The following is a 23,318-nucleotide window of genomic DNA, read 5'->3' as shown; positions in this document are numbered from 1 at the left end:
GCCTGAGGCGCCTCGGTGGTGAGCTGCGGCGTGCGTTACGGTGCGACGGTAGCCTCTGGCACGCGCTTTCACCGTGCGTAAAACGGTGGAGGTGCGCTTGTTGCATTTTTATACGCGCTGCTCCTTCTGCTCCTCACAGAGGAATTCATTCCGGTAACAGGACACTGGTCTATCTTTAACTTCCCAGTAACCAGACGGACTGATGCCCACAACATGGACGCGCTCCACAACAACACCGACTGCAACGGGACCGACGTGTCCGTCAACTGCAGCGCCGGCTTCAACCAGTTCATCCAGCCGGGGTGGCAGATCGCGCTCTGGGCCGCCGCCTACTGCAGCATCGTTGCGGTGTCTGTGGTCGGTAACGTGGTGGTCATTTGGATTATTCTGGCGCACAAACGCATGAGAACAGTCACCAATTATTTTCTGGTGAGTAGCTGCTGCTAACGGAGGAGTGAGCCTTGGTTCCGATGTGTAAAGGTTCGGCAGCCCGTTGGGCAGCGTTTCAGATGAACAGGTTCGGGTTCGGGTCAGTAGCCTCACTGTAAAGACTGCGGAGAGCAAAGCTCAATGAAATATTTGTCTGTGATCACTCAGGAACTAATGAAATGACCACAGGGGGGGGGTCTCAGTCCCTGTGAGTAAGCACCTTATCAGTTAATCTGATGAGCATTTTCCAGATGACTCATTTGGCTGATAAAATGCCTTAAAACCATGAAACATAACCAAGAGAAGCTGTTTATGTCAGTGGTTTCATTCAGTTAACAGCCCATAATTCAGAACTATTCATTTTACAATAAAAACCATCATAACTTCACACCTGAGAAGCTGAAAAGAGGAAAACATTCTGTTATTTAACTAATTCAGTCAGATAATGTGTCAGATTCTGTTATATTTCCTTATATCTGCACTAAATGTGCCTTTAACGCCTTTAACGTGCTTTAATACCACGTGCACTTCCAGTGCTACACCGTCAGGAGGAGGCTCGACTAATCACACGCCTCAGGGCGTTCATTTGTAGAGAAAAATGTCTTCAGAAGCTTTAAATTCAGTGTAATTTTTAAGGTTTAAGGGTTTTATACAGATTCTGTTCATGCAGGTCTCAGCCCTCATGCATGTTAGATTATTGAGATTATTTCACGGTTGTGAGAGCGATGGGATGTGAAGCATCGAGTTTGTTTTGTTTTAGCTCCTGTTGTTCCTTCAGATTAGCTCCTGTTGTTCCTTCAGATTAGCTCCAGTTGTTCCTTCAGATTAGCTCCAGTTGTTCCTTCAGATTAGCTCCAGTTGTTCCTTCAGATTAGCTCCAGTTGTTCCTTCAGATTAGCTCCTGTTGTTCCTTCAGATTAGCTCCTGTTGTTCCTTCAGATTAGCTCCTGTTGTTCCTTCAGATTAGCTCCTGTTGTTCCTTCAGATTAGCTCCTGTTGTTCCTTCAGATTAGCTTCAGTTGTTCCTTCAGATTAGCTCCTGTTGTTCCTTCAGATTAGCTCCAGTTGTTCCTTCAGATTAGCTCCTGTTGTTCCTTCAGATTAGCTCCAGTTGTTCCTTCAGATTAGCTCCTGTTGTTCCTTCAGATTAGCTTCAGTTGTTCCTTCAGATTAGCTCCTGTTGTTCCTTCAGATTAGCTCCAGTTGTTCCTTCAGATTAGCTCCTCTTGTTCCTTCAGATTAGCTCCTGTTGTTCCTTCAGATTAGCTCCAGTTGTTCCTTCAGATTAGCTCCAGTTGTTCCTTCAGATTAGCTCCAGTTGTTCCTTCAGATTAGCTCCTGTTGTTCCTTCAGATTAGCTCCAGTTGTTCCTTCAGATTAGCTCCAGTTGTTCCTTCAGATTAGCTCCTCTTGTTCCTTCAGATTAGCTCCTGTTGTTCCTTCAGATTAGCTCCAGTTGTTCCTTCAGATTAGCTCCTGTTGTTCCTTCAGATTAGCTCCTGTTGTTCCTTCAGATTAGCTCCTGTTGTTCCTTCAGATTAGCTCCTGTTGTTCCTTCAGATTAGCTCCAGTTGTTCCTTCAGATTAGCTCCTGTTGTTCCTTCAGATTAGCTCCAGTTGTTCCTTCAGATTAGCTCCTGTTGTTCCTTCAGATTAGCTACAGTTGTTCCTTCAGATTAGCTCCAGTTGTTCCTTCAGATTAGCTCCAGTTGTTCCTTCAGATTAGCTCCTGTTGTTCCTTCAGATTAGCTCCTGTTGTTCCTTCAGATTAGCTCCAGTTGTTCCTTCAGATTAGCTCCAGTTGTTCCTTCAGATTAGCTCCTGTTGTTCCTTCAGATTAGCTCCAGTTGTTCCTTCAGATTAGCTCCAGTTGTTCCTTCAGATTAGCTCCTGTTGTTCCTTCAGATTAGCTCCTGTTGTTCCTTCAGATTAGCTTCAGTTGTTCCTTCAGATTAGCTCCTGTTGTTCCTTCAGATTAGCTCCAGTTGTTCCTTCAGATTAGCTCCTCTTGTTCCTTCAGATTAGCTCCTGTTGTTCCTTCAGATTAGCTCCAGTTGTTCCTTCAGATTAGCTCCAGTTGTTCCTTCAGATTAGCTCCAGTTGTTCCTTCAGATTAGCTCCTGTTGTTCCTTCAGATTAGCTCCTGTTGTTCCTTCAGATTAGCTCCTGTTGTTCCTTCAGATTAGCTCCTGTTGTTCCTTCAGATTAGCTTCAGTTGTTCCTTCAGATTAGCTCCTGTTGTTCCTTCAGATTAGCTCCAGTTGTTCCTTCAGATTAGCTCCTCTTGTTCCTTCAGATTAGCTCCTGTTGTTCCTTCAGATTAGCTCCAGTTGTTCCTTCAGATTAGCTCCAGTTGTTCCTTCAGATTAGCTCCAGTTGTTCCTTCAGATTAGCTCCTGTTGTTCCTTCAGATTAGCTCCTGTTGTTCCTTCAGATTAGCTCCAGTTGTTCCTTCAGATTAGCTTCAGTTGTTCCTTCAGATTAGCTCCTGTTGTTCCTTCAGATTAGCTCCAGTTGTTCCTTCAGATTAGCTCCTCTTGTTCCTTCAGATTAGCTCCTGTTGTTCCTTCAGATTAGCTCCAGTTGTTCCTTCAGATTAGCTCCAGTTGTTCCTTCAGATTAGCTCCTGTTGTTCCTTCAGATTAGCTCCAGTTGTTCCTTCAGATTAGCTCCTGTTGTTCCTTCAGATTAGCTCCAGTTGTTCCTTCATATTAGCTCCAGTTCTTCCTTCAGATTAGCTCCTGTTGTTCCTTCAGATTAGCTCCAGTTGTTCCTTCAGATTAGCTCCTGTTGTTCCTTCAGATTAGCTCCAGTTGTTCCTTCGGATTAGCTCCTGTTGTTCCTTCAGATTAGCTCCAGTTGTTCCTTCATATTAGCTCTTGTTCTTCCTTCAGATTAGCTCCAGTTGTTCCTTCAGATTAGCTCCTGTTGTTCCTTCAGATTAGCTCCAGTTGTTCCTTCATATTAGCTCTTGTTCTTCCTTCATATTAGCTCCAGTTCTTCCTTCAGATTAGCTCCTGTTGTTCCTTCAGATTAGCTCCAGTTGTTCCTTCAGATTAGCTCCTGTTGTTCCTTCAGATTAGCTCCAGTTGTTCCTTCGGATTAGCTCCTGTTGTTCCTTCAGATTAGCTCCAGTTGTTCCTTCATATTAGCTCTTGTTCTTCCTTCAGATTAGCTCCAGTTGTTCCTTCAGATTAGCTCCTGTTGTTCCTTCAGATTAGCTCCAGTTGTTCCTTCAGATTAGCTCCTGTTGTTCCTTCAGATTAGCTCCAGTTGTTCCTTCATATTAGCTCTTGTTCTTCCTTCAGATTAGCTCCTGTTGTTCCTTCAGATTAGCTCCAGTTGTTCCTTCAGATTAGCTCCAGTTGTTCCTTCAGATTAGCTCCTGTTGTTCCTTCATATTAGCTCCAGTTCTTCCTTCAGATTAGCTCCTGTTGTTCCTTCAGATTAGCTCCAGTTGTTCCTTCAGATTAGCTCCTGTTGTTCCTTCAGATTAGCTCCAGTTGTTCCTTCATAGTAGCTCCAGTTCTTCCTTCAGATTAGCTCCTGTTGTTCCTTCAGATTAGCTCCAGTTGTTCCTTCAGATTAGCTCCAGTTGTTCCTTCAGATTAGCTCCAGTTGTTCCTTCAGATTAGCTCCTGTTGTTCCTTCAGATTAGTTAGTCCTGGTTTCTATGGTAGAACCTCCTTTATGCCTCCTGTTTAGAGCCTAATCTCTCACCCTTTAACCTCTGGAACACTCTTTGATCAGTTCATCCCAGAGGACCATCTTCCTGATGGACTGTCCACTGTTCCTTGGCTCATTCTGGTCATTGGCTCCCTAAATAAGCTTCACCCCATCGCTCATAGTTTGTAGAACCTGAGTGAACCCCAGCAGGTTGATATCTTGCATCTTACAGCAACCACTGAACTGGCTCATCAGTTCCTATCTTATCTCATCCTCATCATCACTCCCATCGTTCTGTGAGAAATCAGTCACCTGTGGCTATCCTCTGTTTGCCTTGTTGCCTTAAAGCAGCTCTATTCCATCTGTCCTGATGCAGTAACCCTGCAGAGTCCCACAGAGTCCCACAGAGTCCCACAGAGTCAGACAGAGTCCCACAGAGTCCCACAGAGTCCCACAGAGTCAGACAGAGTCCCACAGAGTCCCACAGAGTCAGACAGAGTCCCACAGAGTCCCACAGAGTCAGACAGAGTCAGACAGAGTCCCACAGAGTCAGACAGAGTCAGACAGAGTCCCACAGAGTCAGACAGAGTCCCACAGAGTCAGACAGAGTCCCACAGAGTCAGACAGAGTCCCACAGAGTCCCACAGAGTCAGACAGAGTCAGACAGAGTCCCACAGAGTCCCACAGAGTCCCACAGAGTCCCACAGAGTCAGACAGAGTCAGACAGAGTCCCACAGAGTCAGACAGAGTCAGACAGAGTCCCACAGAGTCAGACAGAGTCCCACAGAGTCCCACAGAGTCAGACAGAGTCCCACAGAGTCCCACAGAGTCCCACAGAGTCCCACAGAGTCAGACAGAGTCCCACAGAGTCAGACAGAGTCCCACAGAGTCCCACAGAGTCAGACAGAGTCAGACAGAGTCAGACAGAGTCCCACAGAGTCCCACAGAGTCCCACAGAGTCCCACAGAGTCAGACAGAGTCAGACAGAGTCCCACAGAGTCAGACAGAGTCAGACAGAGTCCCACAGAGTCCCACAGAGTCCCACAGAGTCAGACAGAGTCCCACAGAGTCCCACAGAGTCAGACAGAGTCAGACAGAGTCCCACAGAGTCCCACAGAGTCCCACAGAGTCAGACAGAGTCCCACAGAGTCCCACAGAGTCCCACAGAGTCCCACAGAGTCAGACAGAGTCCCACAGAGTCAGACAGAGTCAGACAGAGTCAGACAGAGTCAGACAGAGTCCCACAGAGTCCCACAGAGTCACACAGAGTCCCACAGAGTCCCACAGAGTCCCACAGAGTCCCACAGAGTCCCACAGAGTCCCTCAGAGTCCCACAGAGTCAGACAGAGTCAGACAGAGTCCCACAGAGTCCCACAGAGTCAGACAGAGTCAGACAGAGTCAGACAGAGTCCCACAGAGTCCCACAGAGTCAGACAGAGTCCCACAGAGTCCCACAGAGTCAGACAGAGTCCCACAGAGTCACACAGAGTCCCACAGAGTCAGACAGAGTCCCACAGAGTCAGACAGAGTCCCACAGAGTCAGACAGAGTCCCACAGAGTCCCACAGAGTCCCACAGAGTCAGACAGAGTCCCACAGAGTCCCACAGAGTCCCACAGAGTCCCACAGAGTCAGACAGAGTCAGACAGAGTCCCACAGAGTCCCACAGAGTCAGACAGAGTCAGACAGAGTCAGACAGAGTCCCACAGAGTCCCACAGAGTCACACAGAGTCCCACAGAGTCAGACAGAGTCCCACAGAGTCAGACAGAGTCCCACAGAGTCAGACAGAGTCCCACAGAGTCAGACAGAGTCAGACAGAGTCCCACAGAGTCCCACAGAGTCCCACAGAGTCAGACAGAGTCCCACAGAGTCCCACAGAGTCACACAGAGTCCCACAGAGTCCCACAGAGTCCCTCAGAGTCAGACAGAGTCAGACAGAGTCACACAGAGTCCCACAGAGTCAGACAGAGTCCCACAGAGTCAGACAGAGTCCCACAGAGTCAGACAGAGTCAGACAGAGTCACACAGAGTCCCACAGAGTCACACAGAGTCCCACAGAGTCAGACAGAGTCAGACATCCTTGCCTTACTGACAGGTTTAAAGTGTCTTTTGGACAGCTCTGGATGACTGTTGTGACAGTAAATTGTATTCAGGACAGAAGGCATCCAGAGATGCTTCCACTTTTCATTTTAATCACGTATTTTAACATTATCATCGTTATACGCTGTTTGGAAAATGTGTTCCAGGCTACATGGTCTGTTTCGCTTTTTATTAAATTCATCATGAATATTTGAGCCTGTCCAACAGAAACTAAACTTTAGGGCTACAGATTACAGGTGTTCTTGTTATTGTGGGAATTCTGTTGCGTTTGAAGAGCACAAAATGCCGAAAGGAAGCCGTCACTGAGGTTTTCTGGGCTGCTGACCTCAAATAAACCCGCTTAAAGGTTTGAACTGTGATATTGTATCAGCCAGCGTGCCTTGCAGTGTATTTAATCCTGTGCTTCCTCCGCAGGTGAACCTGGCCTTCGCCGAGGCGGCCATGTCAGTGTTCAACACGGTGATCAACTTCGCCTATGCCGTCCACAACGAGTGGTACTTCGGTCCGGTTTACTGCCGCTTCCACAACTTCTTCCCCATTGCAGCCATCTTCGCCAGCATTTACTCAATGACAGCCGTGGCTCTGGACAGGTGTGTGTTCTGCAAGGTTTGATGCTCAAAGTGCCGTGTGTGTGTAAGAGCCCATGGTTTAAGGCCCATTATTAGACATTTCGCTTCCAGAGGAATCGCTGCTAACTGTTGCATTCATGGGCTTTGCTGCCTTTTTGTTTGGATCAAACACGATAAACCGGAGGAATTCATTCTCAACATTTTAACTTTATTATTGAAATGGAGAATTGAAAAGCTTCTTCCTCTTGTTTTTCTCAGTAACCAGAACTCTCTCATACAGGATCTCTCTGAATGTGCTGAAGTGAACGCAGCATCGAGTAAATCCTCTCTGCAGAACCTCTGTCTCCCCCTTCTGGTAGAAACAGTTTTTACTGTAAAACATGATGATTATTACCTCATTTCTTTATTTCTTTCACTGAACTCTGGCTTTTTTCAGCACAAACATTGTTTGGGCAGCTGAAATGTCTTCATGCAGTTTTCCTTTTAGTTTAGAAGTTATTTATAAGAAACTGTGACACATAAGCAGTCCCAACATGGCTCTGCTGCACGAAGCTGCCCCCCCCCCCCCCGGTCCTGCTGGCCCTGAACCAGCAGCCAGTGGGACGTCTGCGGTTTGTTTCATAAGCAGCAAACAGTGTGAACCTGAGGCCGATGGGAGCAGTTAAATGGCCCGAGGACATCTCTTTTAGCTCATAAACACGCTGTAAACGTCTCTTAATCGGTGCAAATAACTCATTTTCTTTTTTTTTTGGAAGGATGATCTTAATGCAGAAGTTCCACTTTAGGCAGCTGATTCATTTCTCTTGCCTGGTGCTAATTGTTCGACACGTACTGAAAGCAGCTTCCTGGTTTTCATTCTGTGAGATGAACAGAAAGAGGCATCACAGAAAAGTGCCGAGCTTGAAAAACCGAACTTTTCTGTGCCTGTGTGGCAGGTATATGGCCATCATCCACCCCCTGCAGCAAAGGCTGTCCTCCACAGAGACTCGGGTGATGATCGCTGGGATCTGGGTCCTCGCCCTGCTTCTGGCCTTCCCTCAGTACCTTTACTCAGCCACAGAGTCCCTGCCTGGACGCACCGTCTGCTTCATAGACTGGCCGGACTACAGCCCCGTGGATTTCAGGAAGATGTGAGTATCAGTGCTGCCGAATGAGCTGTGAACTGAGGCTGGCTGTTTCAGCTCTGCGCTCAGCTGTGGGTCAGATTAAATGTGCAGGAATCGTGATGTTTTACCGTTCTGGGACTGTTAATTTGTGCTTTGATCCTGATAAACCCGACGCCAGCTAATCCCTGCTCAGTGTTTAACTCGCTGCTGCTGCTGGTCATAAAAAGTCTTCCTTTCAGATGTTGAAAATCTACATCAGCGATGGCTAAAATGACCTTTTTAAAATGACCTTTAGTTATCAATGTGTCGGTGACCTCCAGTGTGACCTTTTCATCGTTTGGTGACATAGAAACACTGCAGGTTCCTCCTCTTCATTCGGGATCAGAGGCCTGCCTCCAGCCACGTCCGTTAGTCCTGGAAAGACCTGATTTAAGGACGTTTGGATCACGAGTTACACTGTGACATGAACCTGAGGCAACACCTCATCCTATTCAGGGTCCCAGCTAAATAAATTTAGATAAATGAAATGTTACTGATGTTTTACCGAACATTTTCAGTGTTTTTTCTTTGTTCAGCCACTGAACTCTGACCTTTTAACCATTCAGGCAGGAAAAAGGCTCCTAACTCAAGGGATGAACCAGTGTTGTGTCGACACAGAACAGACAACTTAGCAAAGAAGCCATTTTAAACTGGATCTTTAGGCACTTTGTTACCAGCAGCCTGTCACAAAGACACATCATTTGTTCCCATTTCTTTAGCTGCATCTATGAAAAACAGCAAAGAAAACACAGTTTGACAGACAGAAAATAGGATTTCTGCAGCAACAAGGTGATTCCCAAAGAGCTATTAGCTGAAAACTTGGCATATCTCAGCATGGTGTGCAGTGAGTCCTTAAAACATTTGAGGAAACTGGACAAGTGGAGGACAAAAGAAGAAGTGTCAGGCCTAAAAAACTATCTCCAGCAGATGAACAGGATCTGAAAGTGATGTCCTTAAGAAAGAGGAAAAATCCAGCTGTGACCTGACAGGACCTGAGAGATGCATCTGGACCTTCAGCTGATCCATCTACTGTTGGCCCAAGCCTCATCAGAAATGGTCTCCATGGAAGGGTGGCTGTCAAGAAGCCGTTCTTAAGGAAGGGAAACAGGGAGAAAAGGCTGAGCTGTGCCAAATGACACAAGAAGTGGACTGAAAATCAGTGGCAACAGGTCTTATGGAGGGATGAATCCTCCCCAGAGCCCGGACCTCAACATTATTGAAGCAGTGTGGGATCATCTGACAGAGAACGGAACAAAAGGCAGCCCACATCCAAAGAAGAGCTTTGGGATGTCCTTCAAGAAGCCTGGAGAACTATTCCTGAAGACTCCTTAAAGAAATGACAGAAAGCTGGTCTCAGAGGGTTCAGGCTGTGTTGGAGAATAAAGGAGCTCAGACCAGAGATTCACTTTAAAGCTGCTGAGAACTGAGAAAAACTCTGTTTCTGCCTCAGATTCTGGGTTTATGCTCATGTTTGAACATGTTTCAGTGAATCTCTGCAGTTTGTGTTCCTGGCATCAAATTAAAAGAAGAAATTGTGTTTCAAGTAATTTTCACAGTAAGATACAGAACTGAATGCTGTAATTCATGAGAAATAACCCAAATAATACACATCTTTAATTACTATGTTTAAGTTTAGCTCAGCATGATGATGAGATTCCTTCATTTCTTCCTAAAAATATTCATCATCACTGAGTTTTCCGTCACATCAGCAGATTAACGTCAACCACAGCAGGCACAGAAACTTCAGATGTTCGGCTTTTCTCTGGATAATCCTTTTATTTCCAGATGAAACGTTTCAAAGAGAAGTTATTTGAGGAGTTGTTATTTCAGGTTTTCCATGTTTAATGCGTCACAACTTGTCTAACATTGTTATAATTTCATTAGACGCATCCTGTGGCATCACTTTGATGAAAGAGGTTTAACATCTGGCTGAAATGAAACGTCTGTGATGGTCAAAATAACTCAGATGCAGTGTTTCTGCCATTAACGGATCGTCTAACGGGCGCCTGGTTCCCCCGCCGGGTTTTTTAGATCCAGTTTAGTTTAGGAACCCTGGAAAACGTTAAATTATGAGAGATTAGATTTAATTATGATCTCAGCAAAAAGCAGGAGCAAAGGAGCTCTGACCTCCAGCTTCACCTGAAGTTAAAGTTGGGTGGAGGATAAGGAGGGTGGAGGATAAGGAGGGTGGAGGATACTGAGGGTGGAGGATAAGGAGGGTGGAGGATAAGGAGGGTGGAGGATAAGGAGGGTGGAGGATACTGAGGGTGGAGAATAAGGAGGGTGGAGGATAAGGAGGGTGGAGGATAAGGAGGGTGGAGGATAAGGGGGTGGAGGATAAGGAGGGTGGAGAATAAGGAGGGTGGAGGATACTGAGGGTGGAGGATAAGGAGGGTGGAGGATACTGAGGGTGGAGGATAAGGAGGGTGGAGAATAAGGAGGGTGGAGGATACTGAGGGTGGAGGATAAGGAGGGTGGAAGATAAGGAGGGTGGATAATAAGGAGGGTGGAGGATACTGAGGGTGGAGGATAAGGAGGGTAGAGGATAAGGAGGGTGGAGAATAAGGAGGGTGGAGGATAAGGAGGGTGGAGAATAAGGAGGGTGGAGAATAAGGAGGGTGGAGGATAAGGAGGGTGGAGGATACTGAGGGTGGAGGATACTGAGGGTGGAGGATAAGGAGGGTGGATAATAAGGAGGGTGGAGGATACTGAGGGTGGAGGATAAGGAGGGTAGAGGATAAGGAGGGTGGAGAATAAGGAGGGTGGAGGATAATGAGGGTGGAGGATACTGAGGGTGGATGATACTGAGGGTGGAGGATAAGGAGGGTGGAGGATAAGGAGGGTGGAGAATAAGGAGGGTGGAGGCTGCTTGTGTTCATTTATCAGTAATAATTCACTCGGTTTTCCATATAAATAAATTCCATTTATATAATTATCAAAATTATATATTTAATTTCTTTCTTTGTTACTTTCTCTCACCTCAGATTTATCTGAATAATTTATTCCTTTATTTCTCCATTTTTACGTTATTATTGACTTTATTTCTGCTGCCGAAGCCTTAAATATGAAGTGAATCTTGTTTAATGAAGATTTTCTCGTGTTTTTGTTGTTATTTCCCTTCTGAGCCTTAAAGTTGACGCTTTGTCTTCAGCTACTATGTGTCTGTGGCGCTGCTGATCTACCTGCTGCCCCTGTGCATTATGGGATGGGCCTACACCGCTGTGGGAGTGAGCCTCTGGGCGGGTGAGATTCCCGGAGACTCGTCTGAACGCTACAAAGAGCAGCTCATCGCCAAACGCAAGGTGAGAGCATCACGAACCATTTCAGCTGTTTAATATGTGAAAACAGCAGATTAGTGTTCAAACTGTCTGTGGCAGGTGGTGTAAATGATGGTGGTGGTGGTGTTTTTATCTGTAACAGGTGGTGTAGATGATGGTGGTGGTGTTTTTATCTGTAACAGGTGGTGAAGATGATGGTGGTGGTGGTGTTTTTATCTGTGGCAGGTGGTGTAGATGATGGTGGTGGTGGTGTTTTTATCTGTGGCAGGTGGTGTAGATGATGGTGGTGATGGTGTTTTTATCTGTGGCAGGTGGTGAAGATGATGGTGGTGTTTTTATCTGTGGCAGGTGGTGTAGATGATGATGGTGGTGGTGTTTTTATCTGTAACAGGTGGTGTAGATGATGGTGGTGGTGGTGTTTTTATCTGTAACAGGTGGTGAAGATGATGGTGGTGGTGGTGTTTTTATCTGTAACAGGTGGTGTAGATGATGGTGGTGGTGTTTTTATCTGTAACAGGTGGTGAAGATGATGGTGGTGGTGTTTTTATCTGTGGCAGGTGGTGAAGATGGTGGTGGTGTTTTTATCTGTGGCAGGTGGTGTAGATGATGGTGGTGTTTTTATCTGTAACAGGTGGTGTAGATGATGGTGGTGGTGTTTTTATCTGTAACAGGTGGTGTAGATGATGGTGGTGATGGTGTTTTTATCTGTGGCAGGTGGTGAAGATGATGGTGGTGTTTTTATCTGTGGCAGGTGGTGTAGATGATGATGGTGGTGGTGTTTTTATCTGTAACAGGTGGTGTAGATGATGGTGGTGGTGTTTTTATCTGTAACAGGTGGTGAAGATGATGGTGGTGGTGTTTTTATCTGTGGCAGGTGGTGAAGATGGTGGTGGTGTTTTTATCTGTGGCAGGTGGTGTAGATGATGGTGGTGTTTTTATCTGTAACAGGTGGTGTAGATGATGGTGGTGGTGTTTTTATCTGTAACAGGTGGTGTAGATGATGGTGGTGGTGGTGTTTTTATCTGTAACAGGTGGTGAAGATGATGGTGGTGGTGGTGTTTTTATCTGTAACAGGTGGTGTAGATGATGGTGGTGGTGTTTTTATCTGTGGCAGGTGGTGTAGATGATGGTGGTGTTTTTATCTGTAACAGGTGGTGAAGATGATGGTGGTGGTGTTTTTATCTGTGGCAGGTGGTGAAGTTGATGGTGGTGTTTTTATCTGTGGCAGGTGGTGTAGATGATGATGGTGGTGGTGTTTTTATCTGTGGCAGGTGGTGTAGATGATGATGGTGGTGGTGTTTTTATCTGTGGCAGGTGGTGTAGATGATGGTGGTGTTTTTATCTGTGGCAGGTGGTGTAGATGATGATGGTGGTGGTGTTTATATCTGTAACAGGTGGTGTAGATGATGGTGGTGGTGGTGTTTTTATCTGTGGCAGGTGGTGAAGATGATGGTGGTGTTTTTATCTGTGGCAGGTGGTGAAGATTATGGTGGTGGTGGTGTTTTTATCTGTGGCAGGTGGTGTAGATGATGGTGGTGTTTTTATCTGTGGCAGGTGGTGTAGATGATGATGGTGGTGGTGTTTTTATCTGTGGCAGGTGGTGTAGATGATGGTGGTGGTGTTTTTATCTGTGGCAGGTGGTGTAGATGATGATGGTGGTGGTGTTTTTATCTGTGGCAGGTGGTGTAGATGATGATGGTGGTGGTGTTTTTATCTGTGGCAGGTGGTGTAAATGATGGTGGTGGTTTTTTTATCTGTGGCAGGTGGTGTAGATGATGGTGGTGGTGGTGTTTTTATCTGTAACAGGTGGTGTAGATGATGGTGGTGTTTTTATCTGTGGCAGGTGGTGTAGATGATGATGGTGGTGGTGGTGTTTTTATCTGTAACAGGTGGTGAAGATTATGGTGGTGGTGGTGTTTTTATCTGTGGCAGGTGGTGTAGATGATGGTGGTGTTTTTATCTGTGGCAGGTGGTGAAGATGATGGTGGTGGTGTTTTTATCTGTGGCAGGTGGTGAAGATGATGGTGGTGGTGTTTTTATCTGTGGCAGGTGGTGTAGATGATGATGGTGGTGGTGTTTTTATCTGTGGCAGGTGGTGAAGATGATGATGGTGGTGTTTTTATCTGTGGCAGGTGGTGTAGATGATGATGGTGGTGGTGTTTTTATCTGTGGCAGGTGGTGAAGATGATGGTGGTGGTGTTTTTATCTGTGGCAGGTGGTGTAGATGATGGTGGTGTTTTTATCTGTGGCAGGTGGTGTAGATGATGATGGTGGTGGTGTTTTTATCTGTGGCAGGTGGTGTAGATGATGGTGGTGTTTTTATCTGTGGCAGGTGGTGTAGATGATGATGGTGGTGGTGTTTTTATCTGTGGCAGGTGGTGTAGATGATGGTGGTGTTTTTATCTGTGGCAGGTGGTGTAGATGATGATGGTGGTGGTGGTGTTTTTATCTGTAACAGGTGGTGTAGATGATGGTGGTGGTGTTTTTATCTGTGGCAGGTGGTGTAGATGATGGTGGTGGTGGTGTTTATATCTGTAACAGGTGGTGTAGATGATGGTGGTGGTGGTGTTTTTATCTGTGGCAGGTGGTGAAGATGATGGTGGTGTTTTTATCTGTGGCAGGTGGTGTAGATGATGGTGGTGGTGTTTTTATCTGTGGCAGGTGGTGTAGATGATGGTGGTGGTGTTTTTATCTGTGGCAGGTGGTGTAGATGATGATGGTGTTTTTATCTGTGGCAGGTGGTGTAGATGATGATGGTGGTGGTGTTTTTATCTGTGGCAGGTGGTGAAGATGATGATGGTGGTGGTGTTTTTATCTGTAACAGGTGGTGAAGATGATGATGGTGGTGGTGTTTTTATCTGTGGCAGGTGGTGTAGATGATGGTGGTGGTGTTTTTATCTGTAACAGGTGGTGTAGATGATGGTGGTGGTGGTGTTTTTATCTGTAACAGGTGGTGAAGATGGTGGTGGTGGTGTTTTTATCTGTGGCAGGTGGTGTAGATGATGGTGGTGGTGTTTTTATCTGTAACAGGTGGTGTAGATGATGGTGGTGGTGTTTTTATCTGTGGCAGGTGGTGTAGATGATGGTGGTGGTGTTTTTATCTGTGGCAGGTGGTGAAGATGGTGGTGGTGGTGTTTTTATCTGTGGCAGGTGGTGTAGATGATGGTGGTGGTGTTTTTATCTGTAACAGGTGGTGAAGATGGTGGTGGTGGTGTTTTTATCTGTGGCAGGTGGTGTAGATGATGGTGGTGTTTTTATCTGTGGCAGGTGGTGTAGATGATGGTGGTGTTTTTATCTGTGGCAGGTGGTGTAGATGATGGTGGTGGTGTTTTTATCTGTGGCAGGTGGTGAAGATGGTGGTGGTGGTGTTTATATCTGTAACAGGTGGTGTAGATGATGGTGGTGTTTTTATCTGTGGCAGGTGGTGAAGATGATGGTGGTGGTGGTGTTTTTATCTGTGGCAGGTGGTGAAGATGGTGGTGGTGGTGTTTATATCTGTAACAGGTGGTGTAGATGATGGTGGTGTTTTTATCTGTGGCAGGTGGTGAAGATGATGGTGGTGGTGGTGTTTTTATCTGTGGCAGGTGGTGTAGATGATGGTGGTGGTGGTGTTTATATCTGTAACAGGTGGTGTAGATGATGGTGGTGTTTTTATCTGTGGCAGGTGGTGTAGATGATGGTGGTGTTTTTATCTGTGGCAGGTGGTGTAGATGATGGTGGTGGTGTTTTTATCTGTGGCAGGTGGTGTAGATGATGATGGTGGTGGTGTTTTTATCTGTGGCAGGTGGTGTAGATGATGGTGGTGTTTTTATCTGTGGCAGGTGGTGTAGATGATGGTGGTGGTGTTTTTATCTGTGGCAGGTGGTGTAGATGATGATGGTGGTGGTGTTTTTATCTCTGGCAGGTGGTGTAAATGATGGTGGTGGTTTTTTTATCTGTGGCAGGTGGTGTAGATGATGGTGGTGTTTTTATCTGTAACAGGTGGTGTAGATGATGGTGGTGGTGGTGTTTTTATCTGTAACAGGTGGTGAAGATTATGGTGGTGGTGGTGTTTTTATCTGTGGCAGGTGGTGTAGATGATGGTGGTGTTTTTATCTGTGGCAGGTGGTGTAGATGATGATGGTGGTGGTGTTTTTATCTGTGGCAGGTGGTGAAGATGATGGTGGTGGTGGTGTTTTTATCTGTGGCAGGTGGTGTAGATGATGGTGGTGGTGTTTTTATCTGTGGCAGGTGGTGAAGATGATGGTGGTGGTGTTTTTATCTGTGGCAGGTGGTGAAGATGATGGTGGTGGTGTTTTTATCTGTGGCAGGTGGTGAAGATGATGGTGGTGGTGTTTTTATCTGTGGCAGGTGGTGTAGATGATGATGGTGGTGGTGTTTTTATCTCTGGCAGGTGGTGTAGATGATGGTGGTGGTGGTGTTTTTATCTGTGGCAGGTGGTGAAGATGATGGTGGTGGTGGTGTTTTTATCTGTGGCAGGTGGTGAAGATGATGGTGGTGGTGGTGTTTTTATCTCTGGCAGGTGGTGTAGATGATGGTGGTGGTGGTGTTTTTATCTGTTGCAGGTGGTGTAGATGATGATGGTGGTGGTGTTTTTATCTCTGGCAGGTGGTGTAGATGATGGTGGTGGTGGTGTTTTTATCTGTGGCAGGTGGTGAAGATGATGGTGGTGGTGTTTTTATCTGTAACAGGTGGTGTAGATGATGGTGGTGTTTTTATCTGTAACAGGTGGTGAAGATGATGGTGGTGGTGTTTTTATCTGTGGCAGGTGGTGTAGATGATGATGGTGGTGGTGTTTTTATCTGTGGCAGGTGGTGTAGATGATGGTGGTGTTTTTATCTGTGGCAGGTGGTGTAGATGATGGTGGTGGTGTTTTTATCTGTGGCAGGTGGTGTAGATGATGATGGTGGTGGTGTTTTTATCTCTGGCAGGTGGTGTAAATGATGGTGGTGGTTTTTTTATCTGTGGCAGGTGGTGTAGATGATGGTGGTGTTTTTATCTGTAACAGGTGGTGAAGATGATGGTGGTGGTGGTGTTTTTATCTGTAACAGGTGGTGTAGATGATGGTGGTGTTTTTATCTGTGGCAGGTGGTGTAGATGATGATGGTGGTGGTGTTTTTATCTGTGGCAGGTGGTGAAGATGATGGTGGTGGTGGTGTTTTTATCTGTGGCAGGTGGTGTAGATGATGGTGGTGGTGTTTTTATCTGTGGCAGGTGGTGAAGATGATGGTGGTGGTGGTGTTTTTATCTGTGGCAGGTGGTGAAGATGATGGTGGTGGTGTTTTTATCTGTGGCAGGTGGTGTAGATGATGATGGTGGTGGTGTTTTTATCTGTGGCAGGTGGTGAAGATGATGGTGGTGGTGGTGTTTTTATCTGTGGCAGGTGGTGAAGATGATGGTGGTGGTGGTGTTTTTATCTGTAACAGGTGGTGAAGATGATGGTGGTGGTGTTTTTATCTGTAACAGGTGGTGTAGATGATGGTGGTGTTTTTATCTGTAACAGGTGGTGAAGATGATGGTGGTGGTGTTTTTATCTGTAACAGGTGGTGTAGATGATGGTGGTGTTTTTATCTGTAACAGGTGGTGAAGATGATGGTGGTGGTGTTTTTATCTGTGGCAGGTGGTGTAGATGATGATGGTGGTGTTTTTATCTGTGGCAGGTGGTGAAGATGATGGTGGTGGTGTTTTTATCTGTAACAGGTGGTGTAGATGATGGTGGTGTTTTTATCTGTAACAGGTGGTGAAGATGATGGTGGTGGTGTTTTTATCTGTGGCAGGTGGTGAAGATGATGGTGGTGGTGTTTTTATCTGTAACAGGTGGTGTAGATGATGGTGGTGGTGTTTTTATCTGTGGCAGGTGGTGAAGATGATGGTGGTGGTGGTGTTTTTATCTGTGGCAGGTGGTGTAGATGATGGTGGTGTTTTTATCTGTAACAGGTGGTGTAGATGATGGTGGTGGTGTTTTTATCTGTGGCAGGTGGTGAAGATGATGGTGGTGGTGTTTTTATCTGTAACAGGTGGTGTAGATGATGGTGGTGTTTTTATCTGTAACAGGTGGTGAAGATGATGGTGGTGGTGTTTTTATCTGTAACAGGTGGTGAAGATGATGGTGGTGGTGGTGGTGTTTTTATCTGTGGCAGGTGGTGAAGATGATGGTGGTGGTGTTTTTATCTGTAACAGGTGGTGTAGATGATGGTGGTGTTTTTATCTGTAACAGGTGGTGAAGATGATGGTGGTGGTGTTTTTATCTGTGGCAGGTGGTGTAGATGATGATGGTGGTGTTTTTATCTGTGGCAGGTGGTGAAGATGATGGTGGTGGTGTTTTTATCTGTAACAGGTGGTGTAGATGATGGTGGTGTTTTTATCTGTAACAGGTGGTGAAGATGATGGTGGTGGTGTTTTTATCTGTGGCAGGTGGTGAAGATGATGGTGGTGGTGTTTTTATCTGTAACAGGTGGTGTAGATGATGGTGGTGGTGTTTTTATCTGTGGCAGGTGGTGAAGATGATGGTGGTGTTTTTATCTGTAACAGGTGGTGAAGATGATGGTGGTGGTGTTTTTATCTGTAACAGGTGGTGTAGATGATGGTGGTGGTGTTTTTATCTGTGGCAGGTGGTGAAGATGATGGTGGTGTTTTTATCTGTAACAGGTGGTGTAGATGATGGTGGTGGTGTTTTTATCTGTAACAGGTGGTGTAGATGATGGTGGTGGTGTTTTTATCTGTGGCAGGTGGTGAAGATGATGGTGGTGTTTTTATCTGTAACAGGTGGTGTAGATGATGGTGGTGGTGTTTTTATCTGTAACAGGTGGTGTAGATGATGGTGGTGGTGTTTTTATCTGTGGCAGGTGGTGAAGATGATGGTGGTGGTGTTTTTATCTGTGGCAGGTGGTGTAGATGATGGTGGTGGTGTTTTTATCTGTAACAGGTGGTGTAGATGATGGTGGTGGTGTTTTTATCTGTAACAGGTGGTGAAGATGATGGTGGTGGTGTTTTTATCTGTGGCAGGTGGTGAAGATGATGGTGGTGGTGTTTTTATCTGTAACAGGTGGTGTAGATGATGGTGGTGGTGTTTTTATCTGTAACAGGTGGTGTAGATGATGGTGGTGGTGTTTTTATCTGTAACAGGTGGTGAAGATGATGGTGGTGGTGTTTTTATCTGTGGCAGGTGGTGAAGATGATGGTGGTGGTGTTTTTATCTGTAACAGGTGGTGTAGATGATGGTGGTGGTGTTTTTATCTGTGACAGGTGGTGAAGATGATGGTGGTGGTGTTTTTATCTGTGGCAGGTGGTGAAGATGATGGTGGTGGTGGTGTTTTTATCTGTAACAGGTGGTGTAGATGATGGTGGTGTTTTTATCTGTAACAGGTGGTGTAGATGATGGTGGTGGTGTTTTTATCTGTAACAGGTGGTGTAGATGATGATGGTGGTGTTTTTATCTGTGGCAGGTGGTGAAGATGATGGTGGTGGTGGTGTTTTTATCTGTAACAGGTGGTGAAGATGATGGTGGTGGTGGTGGTGTTTTTATCTGTAACAGGTGGTGAAGATGATGGTGGTGGTGGTGGTGTTTTTATCTGTGACAGGTGGTGAAGATGATGGTGGTGGTGGTCTCCACCTTCGCCGGCTGCTGGCTTCCTTATCACACCTACTTCCTGCTGCACCAGTTCCTGCCCGAGCTGTTCGAGCAGCGCTACATGCAGCAGGTGTACCTGGCTGTCATGTGGCTGGCCATGAGCTCCACCATGTACAACCCCATCATCTACTACTGCCTGAACAGCAGGTCGGTCCAGCTCCACCCGCTCCACCCGTCAAAATGCCAGTTTATCGCTGCTGATCCCTGCTGAACGTTTAACCCACCCTGGAACATCTGTGTCCCTGTCGGCAGGTTCAGGGCAGGTTTCCAGCAGGTGTTCTGCTGCTGCGCCCCCCCCACCGCCGCCAAGGAGGAGCTGGAGCTGAAATCCCCCCGATACCTGCAGACCCAGGTGTGTCAGAACAGGTCAAACTCACCGTAAAACCACCTGACCCTCAGTCCATGGCAGTCAGATGTGAGGTAACCAGGTTATATATATAGGTTACATCCAGAACCATGTGAGGTAACCAGGTTATATCCAGAACCATGTGAGGTAACCAGGTTACATCCAGAACCATGTGAGGTAACCAGGTTATATCCAGAACCATGTGAGGTAACCAGGTTATATCCAGAACCATGTGAGGTAACCAGGTTATATATATAGGTTATATCCAGAACCATGTGAGGTAACCAGGTTATATCCAGAACCATGTGAGGTAACCAGGTTATATCCAGAACCATGTGAGGTAACCAGGTTATATATATAGGTTATATCCAGAACCATGTGAGGTAACCAGGTTATATCCAGAACCATGTGAGGTAACCAGGTTATATCCAGAACCATGTGAGGTAACCAGGTTATATATATAGGTTACATCCAGAACCATGTGAGGTAACCAGGTTATATCCAGAACCATGTGAGGTAACCAGGTTATATCCAGAACCATGTGAGGTAACCAGGTTATATATATAGGTTATATCCAGAACCATGTGAGGTAACCAGGTTATATCCAGAACCATGTGAGTTATTTCCAGAACCATGTGAAGTATTTCCAGAACCATGTGAGGTAACCAGGTTATATATATAGGTTATATCCAGAACCATGTGAGGTAACCAGGTTATTTCCAGAACCATGTGACGTATTTCCAGAACCATGTGAGGTATTTCCAGAACCATGTGACGTATTTCCAGAACCATGTGAGGTATTTCCAGAACCATGTGAAGTATTTCCAGAACCATGTGACGTATTTCCAGAACCATGTGAGTTATTTCCAGAACCATGTGAGATATTTCCAGAACCATGTGACGTATTTCCAGAACCATGTGAAGTATTTCCAGAACCATGTGAGGTAACCAGGTTATATATATAGGTTATATCCAGAACCATGTGAGGTAACCAGGTTATATCCAGAACCATGTGAGGTATTTCCAGAACCATGTGAGTTATTTCCAGAACCATGTGAGATATTTCCAGAACCATGTGACGTATTTCCAGAACCATGTGAGTTATTTCCAGAACCATGTGAGATATTTCCAGAACCATGTGACGTATTTCCAGAACCATGTGAAGTATTTCCAGAACCATGTGAGGTAACCAGGTTATATCCAGAACCATGTGAGGTATTTCCAGAACCATGTGAGTTATTTCCAGAACCATGTGAGGTATTTCCAGAACCATGTGAGGTATTTCCAGAACCATGTGAGGTATTTCCAGAACCATGTGAGGTATTTGCTTGGTTTCGTTTTAGCGCTGAGACCCAAACAGTCAGAACCGCTCAGTGGGACTCTGTAGATGCCAGCTGTAATGTTCTGAGTGAACAGAACCGCAGACGTCTCAGTTATCATCAGTCTTTAAAGGTTCTGCTCGTTCTGATGTTCGCCCCTAAAACCACAAACTGATCCCGTAAACAGCTGCATGTCGGCTGGGAAAAAAGAAGGACTAATGCTGGAATAACTCAGATCTGCAGTAATTCATGTCAGTTTCCACATCCACTGATTAAATATCAGCTTTAATGACTTTAAAGTGTCAAGCAAGTGATTTTCTGCGTGTTTCGGGACCTCTTTGAAGCTTAAATAAGCCTCTTAGTTCAGTTCAGATGAAAATGTTCTTCAGAGCTGAAGAAGCTTCTCGGATAAGACGTGAAACGTCTTCCAGATCCAAGAAGAAGTCCTTTTCCAAGCTCTCAGGAAGACATTTAAATGCATTTCTGTCTTTGCTTTTCTGCCTCGTCTGTTTGCAGCTGTTCGTGCAGCACAGATGTTTCCAGCTGTGTGGAACTGAGACCTTTATAAGATATGAGCTCACAGTCGGACCGAAGCGTGTTTAGGGCTAACTAACCAGATGTTGAGCAGCTGCTGTCTCTTCCTGAGGAGCTGTGCTGAAAGTGGTTTGTGTTGCTGAAATGAGAAAAACTTTCACTAAAACATCTGTCTGGCAGCTTATGCTGCAAACCCTGATGTGCTGCTCAAAAACATCTGGACTACAGCATGGTCCAGATGTCTCTGGGCAGCGTGGTCCAGGGTTAGGACCAAGCCTGCTCCTCAGCCCGGAGGATGAAGGTAAAGCTGCTGAATCTGTGGACGGCCGTAGCTCAAACTCTTTGAGAAACCTTTGAATATTGAAGCAGTTGTTCAGGAGGAGTTTAAGAAGTTCCTCCATCCTTCATCACAGAGGAGGAACTTCTTAAAGTCCTCCTCTGAGTCATGTAACTTTGAACCGTTTAATCAGACGTATCTTCTCAGCGTCGGACGTTCTTCCATCTTTTAAAAAACATTCAGAAGAGCAGATGCTGTCTGTGTTCTCTCCTGAATAAATAAAGGGTTTGAGTTATTTTTCTGTTTTTCATTGGGCTGTATCGGGGGTAAACTGGAATTCAGTCTGCGGGAACCTCACAGCTCAGAAACCTATTCTTCTTTCTCCAGGTGAGCACATTTCGAGCCAGCCGGATGGAGACGGCTGTTTCCAGCGCCGTAGATGCTGCTGAGCTGCCTCCTCAGCCGGGGCTCACATCCAACGGCTCGGACTCATTTCCCAGGAGCGCTCACGTTTCCTCGCAGTAGAACACAGCGTTAGGACTGATGCAGTGTGGAAATAAACAGCTGATGTGTGGCTCTAACTGCTCAGAGAGCTCTGGAGACCCTTCCTTTGTACAGATTTAGGATGTTAGGTAGCTGGGATATTTTGGTGCGGCTGCATCCAGTCTGAGACACGAGGCCCAACAGAGGCCTCTCTGCTTCACCTCCTCCTTCATCACGGCGCTGAGCCTCGACCTTCTGCATTCTCAGCCGGCGGGTTCAGCTTTGTCTCCCCTTAGCAACAGTGTTACGCCAAGTTGATTTTGAGAAGCTGTGTTTGTGTTGCGTGGAGACGAGGGGGGGGCAGAGCTTCCACCTGTTGGACAGGATTAGACCTTTGTTTTTACAGTGTGTGGCGCTGGGTTCAGTTTGAAGCAGCCAGGTCACAGGCCAGCTAAATATAGAGGAAGGGACACGGGAAAAGGGACAAATAAAACTGCAGTGAGGCTGTGGTGAAGGAAAGAAAAGAATAAAACTGCAGTGAGGCTGGAAGGAAGGAAAGAAAAGAATAAAACTGCAGTGAGGCTGGAAGGAAGGAAAGAAAAGAATAAAACTGCAGTGAGGCTGGAAGGAAGGAAAGAAAAGAATAAAACTGCAGTGAGGCTGTGGTGAAGGAAAGAAAAGAATAAAACTGCAGTGAGGCTGGAAGGAAGGAAAGAAAAGAATAAAACTGCAGTGAGGCTGTGGTGAAGTAAAGAAAAGAGTAAAACTGCAGTGAGGCTGGAAGGAAGTGAAGAAAAGAATAAAACTGCAGTGAGGCTGGAAGGAAGTGAAGAAAAGAATAAAACTGCAGTGAGGCTGTGGTGAAGGAAAGAAAAGAATAAAACCATCAAAGTCTTCTTCTGCAGTTTCTGAACTGAACAGCCTCAGAACTGCATCCTCTGCATTTATCGAACAGTTTCATTGGACCGCTGTGAACTATTCGTTCATTTTATTGGTCTGATGCTACGAGGCAAAATGTAAAAAACGTACATTAGCTGCACCGGATTATAACCGCGGTGCTCACAGCCTGGAAAAAAGTAGCGGCTTATCGTCCGGATTTTACGGTTTTCTGATTCTTAAATAAACAGGAAAAAAGCTGTAATTTGTCTTTCAGTTTCTTTTTGAACACCTTTCTTTCTTGTCCTCTCTGCTGATTAAACATGGAAACGTGAGTTAACGAAGTTAACGTTTACATTAACTCTCAGCCACAGCTGTGGCTCCCCCTGCTGGTTCAGCCCCAAACTGCAGTCAACACACATCTCTAAACCCTGATCTTAAAGCCAGTCTCTTCTCAAAGTTTAACACCAAAACAAAGAGTCCAAGCTGGCGCCCAGATTAGCAGCTGCTGGGGGTGCAGTCGCACTGCAGTGACCTCTGAACTCCTGCTGATTCAGGGGGTCAGAGTGCGTTACAGTGATGAAGACAGCCCCGACCTTTCACCTTTAACCCAAACACCTAAAAGTGATTAGAATGAGAACAGAGCTGATCACATGTAGAAATAAAC

The 23,318-nt window shown here is 45.9% G+C and overlaps 1 protein-coding gene across 1 annotated transcript; it reads left to right on the top strand.

Moving 5' to 3' along the window:
* The first annotated feature begins 213 nt into the window (after positions 1 to 213).
* tacr1b (tachykinin receptor 1b) lies at positions 214 to 22,900 on the top strand. The gene is made up of 7 exons (XM_072371768.1): positions 214 to 429; positions 6,609 to 6,784; positions 7,699 to 7,893; positions 11,060 to 11,210; positions 18,767 to 18,963; positions 19,069 to 19,168; positions 21,680 to 22,900. The coding sequence occupies exons 1-7, from the start codon at positions 214 to 216 to the stop codon at positions 21,815 to 21,817; spliced, it is 1,173 nt and encodes a 390-aa protein (XP_072227869.1). The 3' UTR covers positions 21,818 to 22,900.
* The last annotated feature ends 418 nt before the right edge of the window (positions 22,901 to 23,318 follow it).

The sequence above is a fragment of the Leuresthes tenuis genome, unplaced genomic scaffold, assembly GCF_036924035.1.
Source record: "Leuresthes tenuis unplaced genomic scaffold, fLeuTen1.0.hap1 SCAF_19, whole genome shotgun sequence".
Lineage (NCBI taxonomy): Eukaryota > Metazoa > Chordata > Actinopteri > Atheriniformes > Atherinopsidae > Leuresthes > Leuresthes tenuis.
The sequence above is the reverse complement of the archived record's forward strand: the minus strand, read 5'-3'. Positions and strand labels throughout refer to the sequence as shown.

Bases quoted from the DNA above. Each gene is read 5' to 3' on its own strand.
- tacr1b (XM_072371768.1), top strand. From the start codon at position 214: ATGGACGCGCTCCACAACAACACCGACTGCAACGGGACCGACGTGTCC. The intron at 6,785-7,698 runs GTGTGTGTTCTG...CCTGTGTGGCAG, and splicing joins ACAGCCGTGGCTCTGGACAG to GTATATGGCCATCATCCACC. The intron at 18,964-19,068 runs GTCGGTCCAGCT...CCCTGTCGGCAG, and splicing joins TACTACTGCCTGAACAGCAG to GTTCAGGGCAGGTTTCCAGC.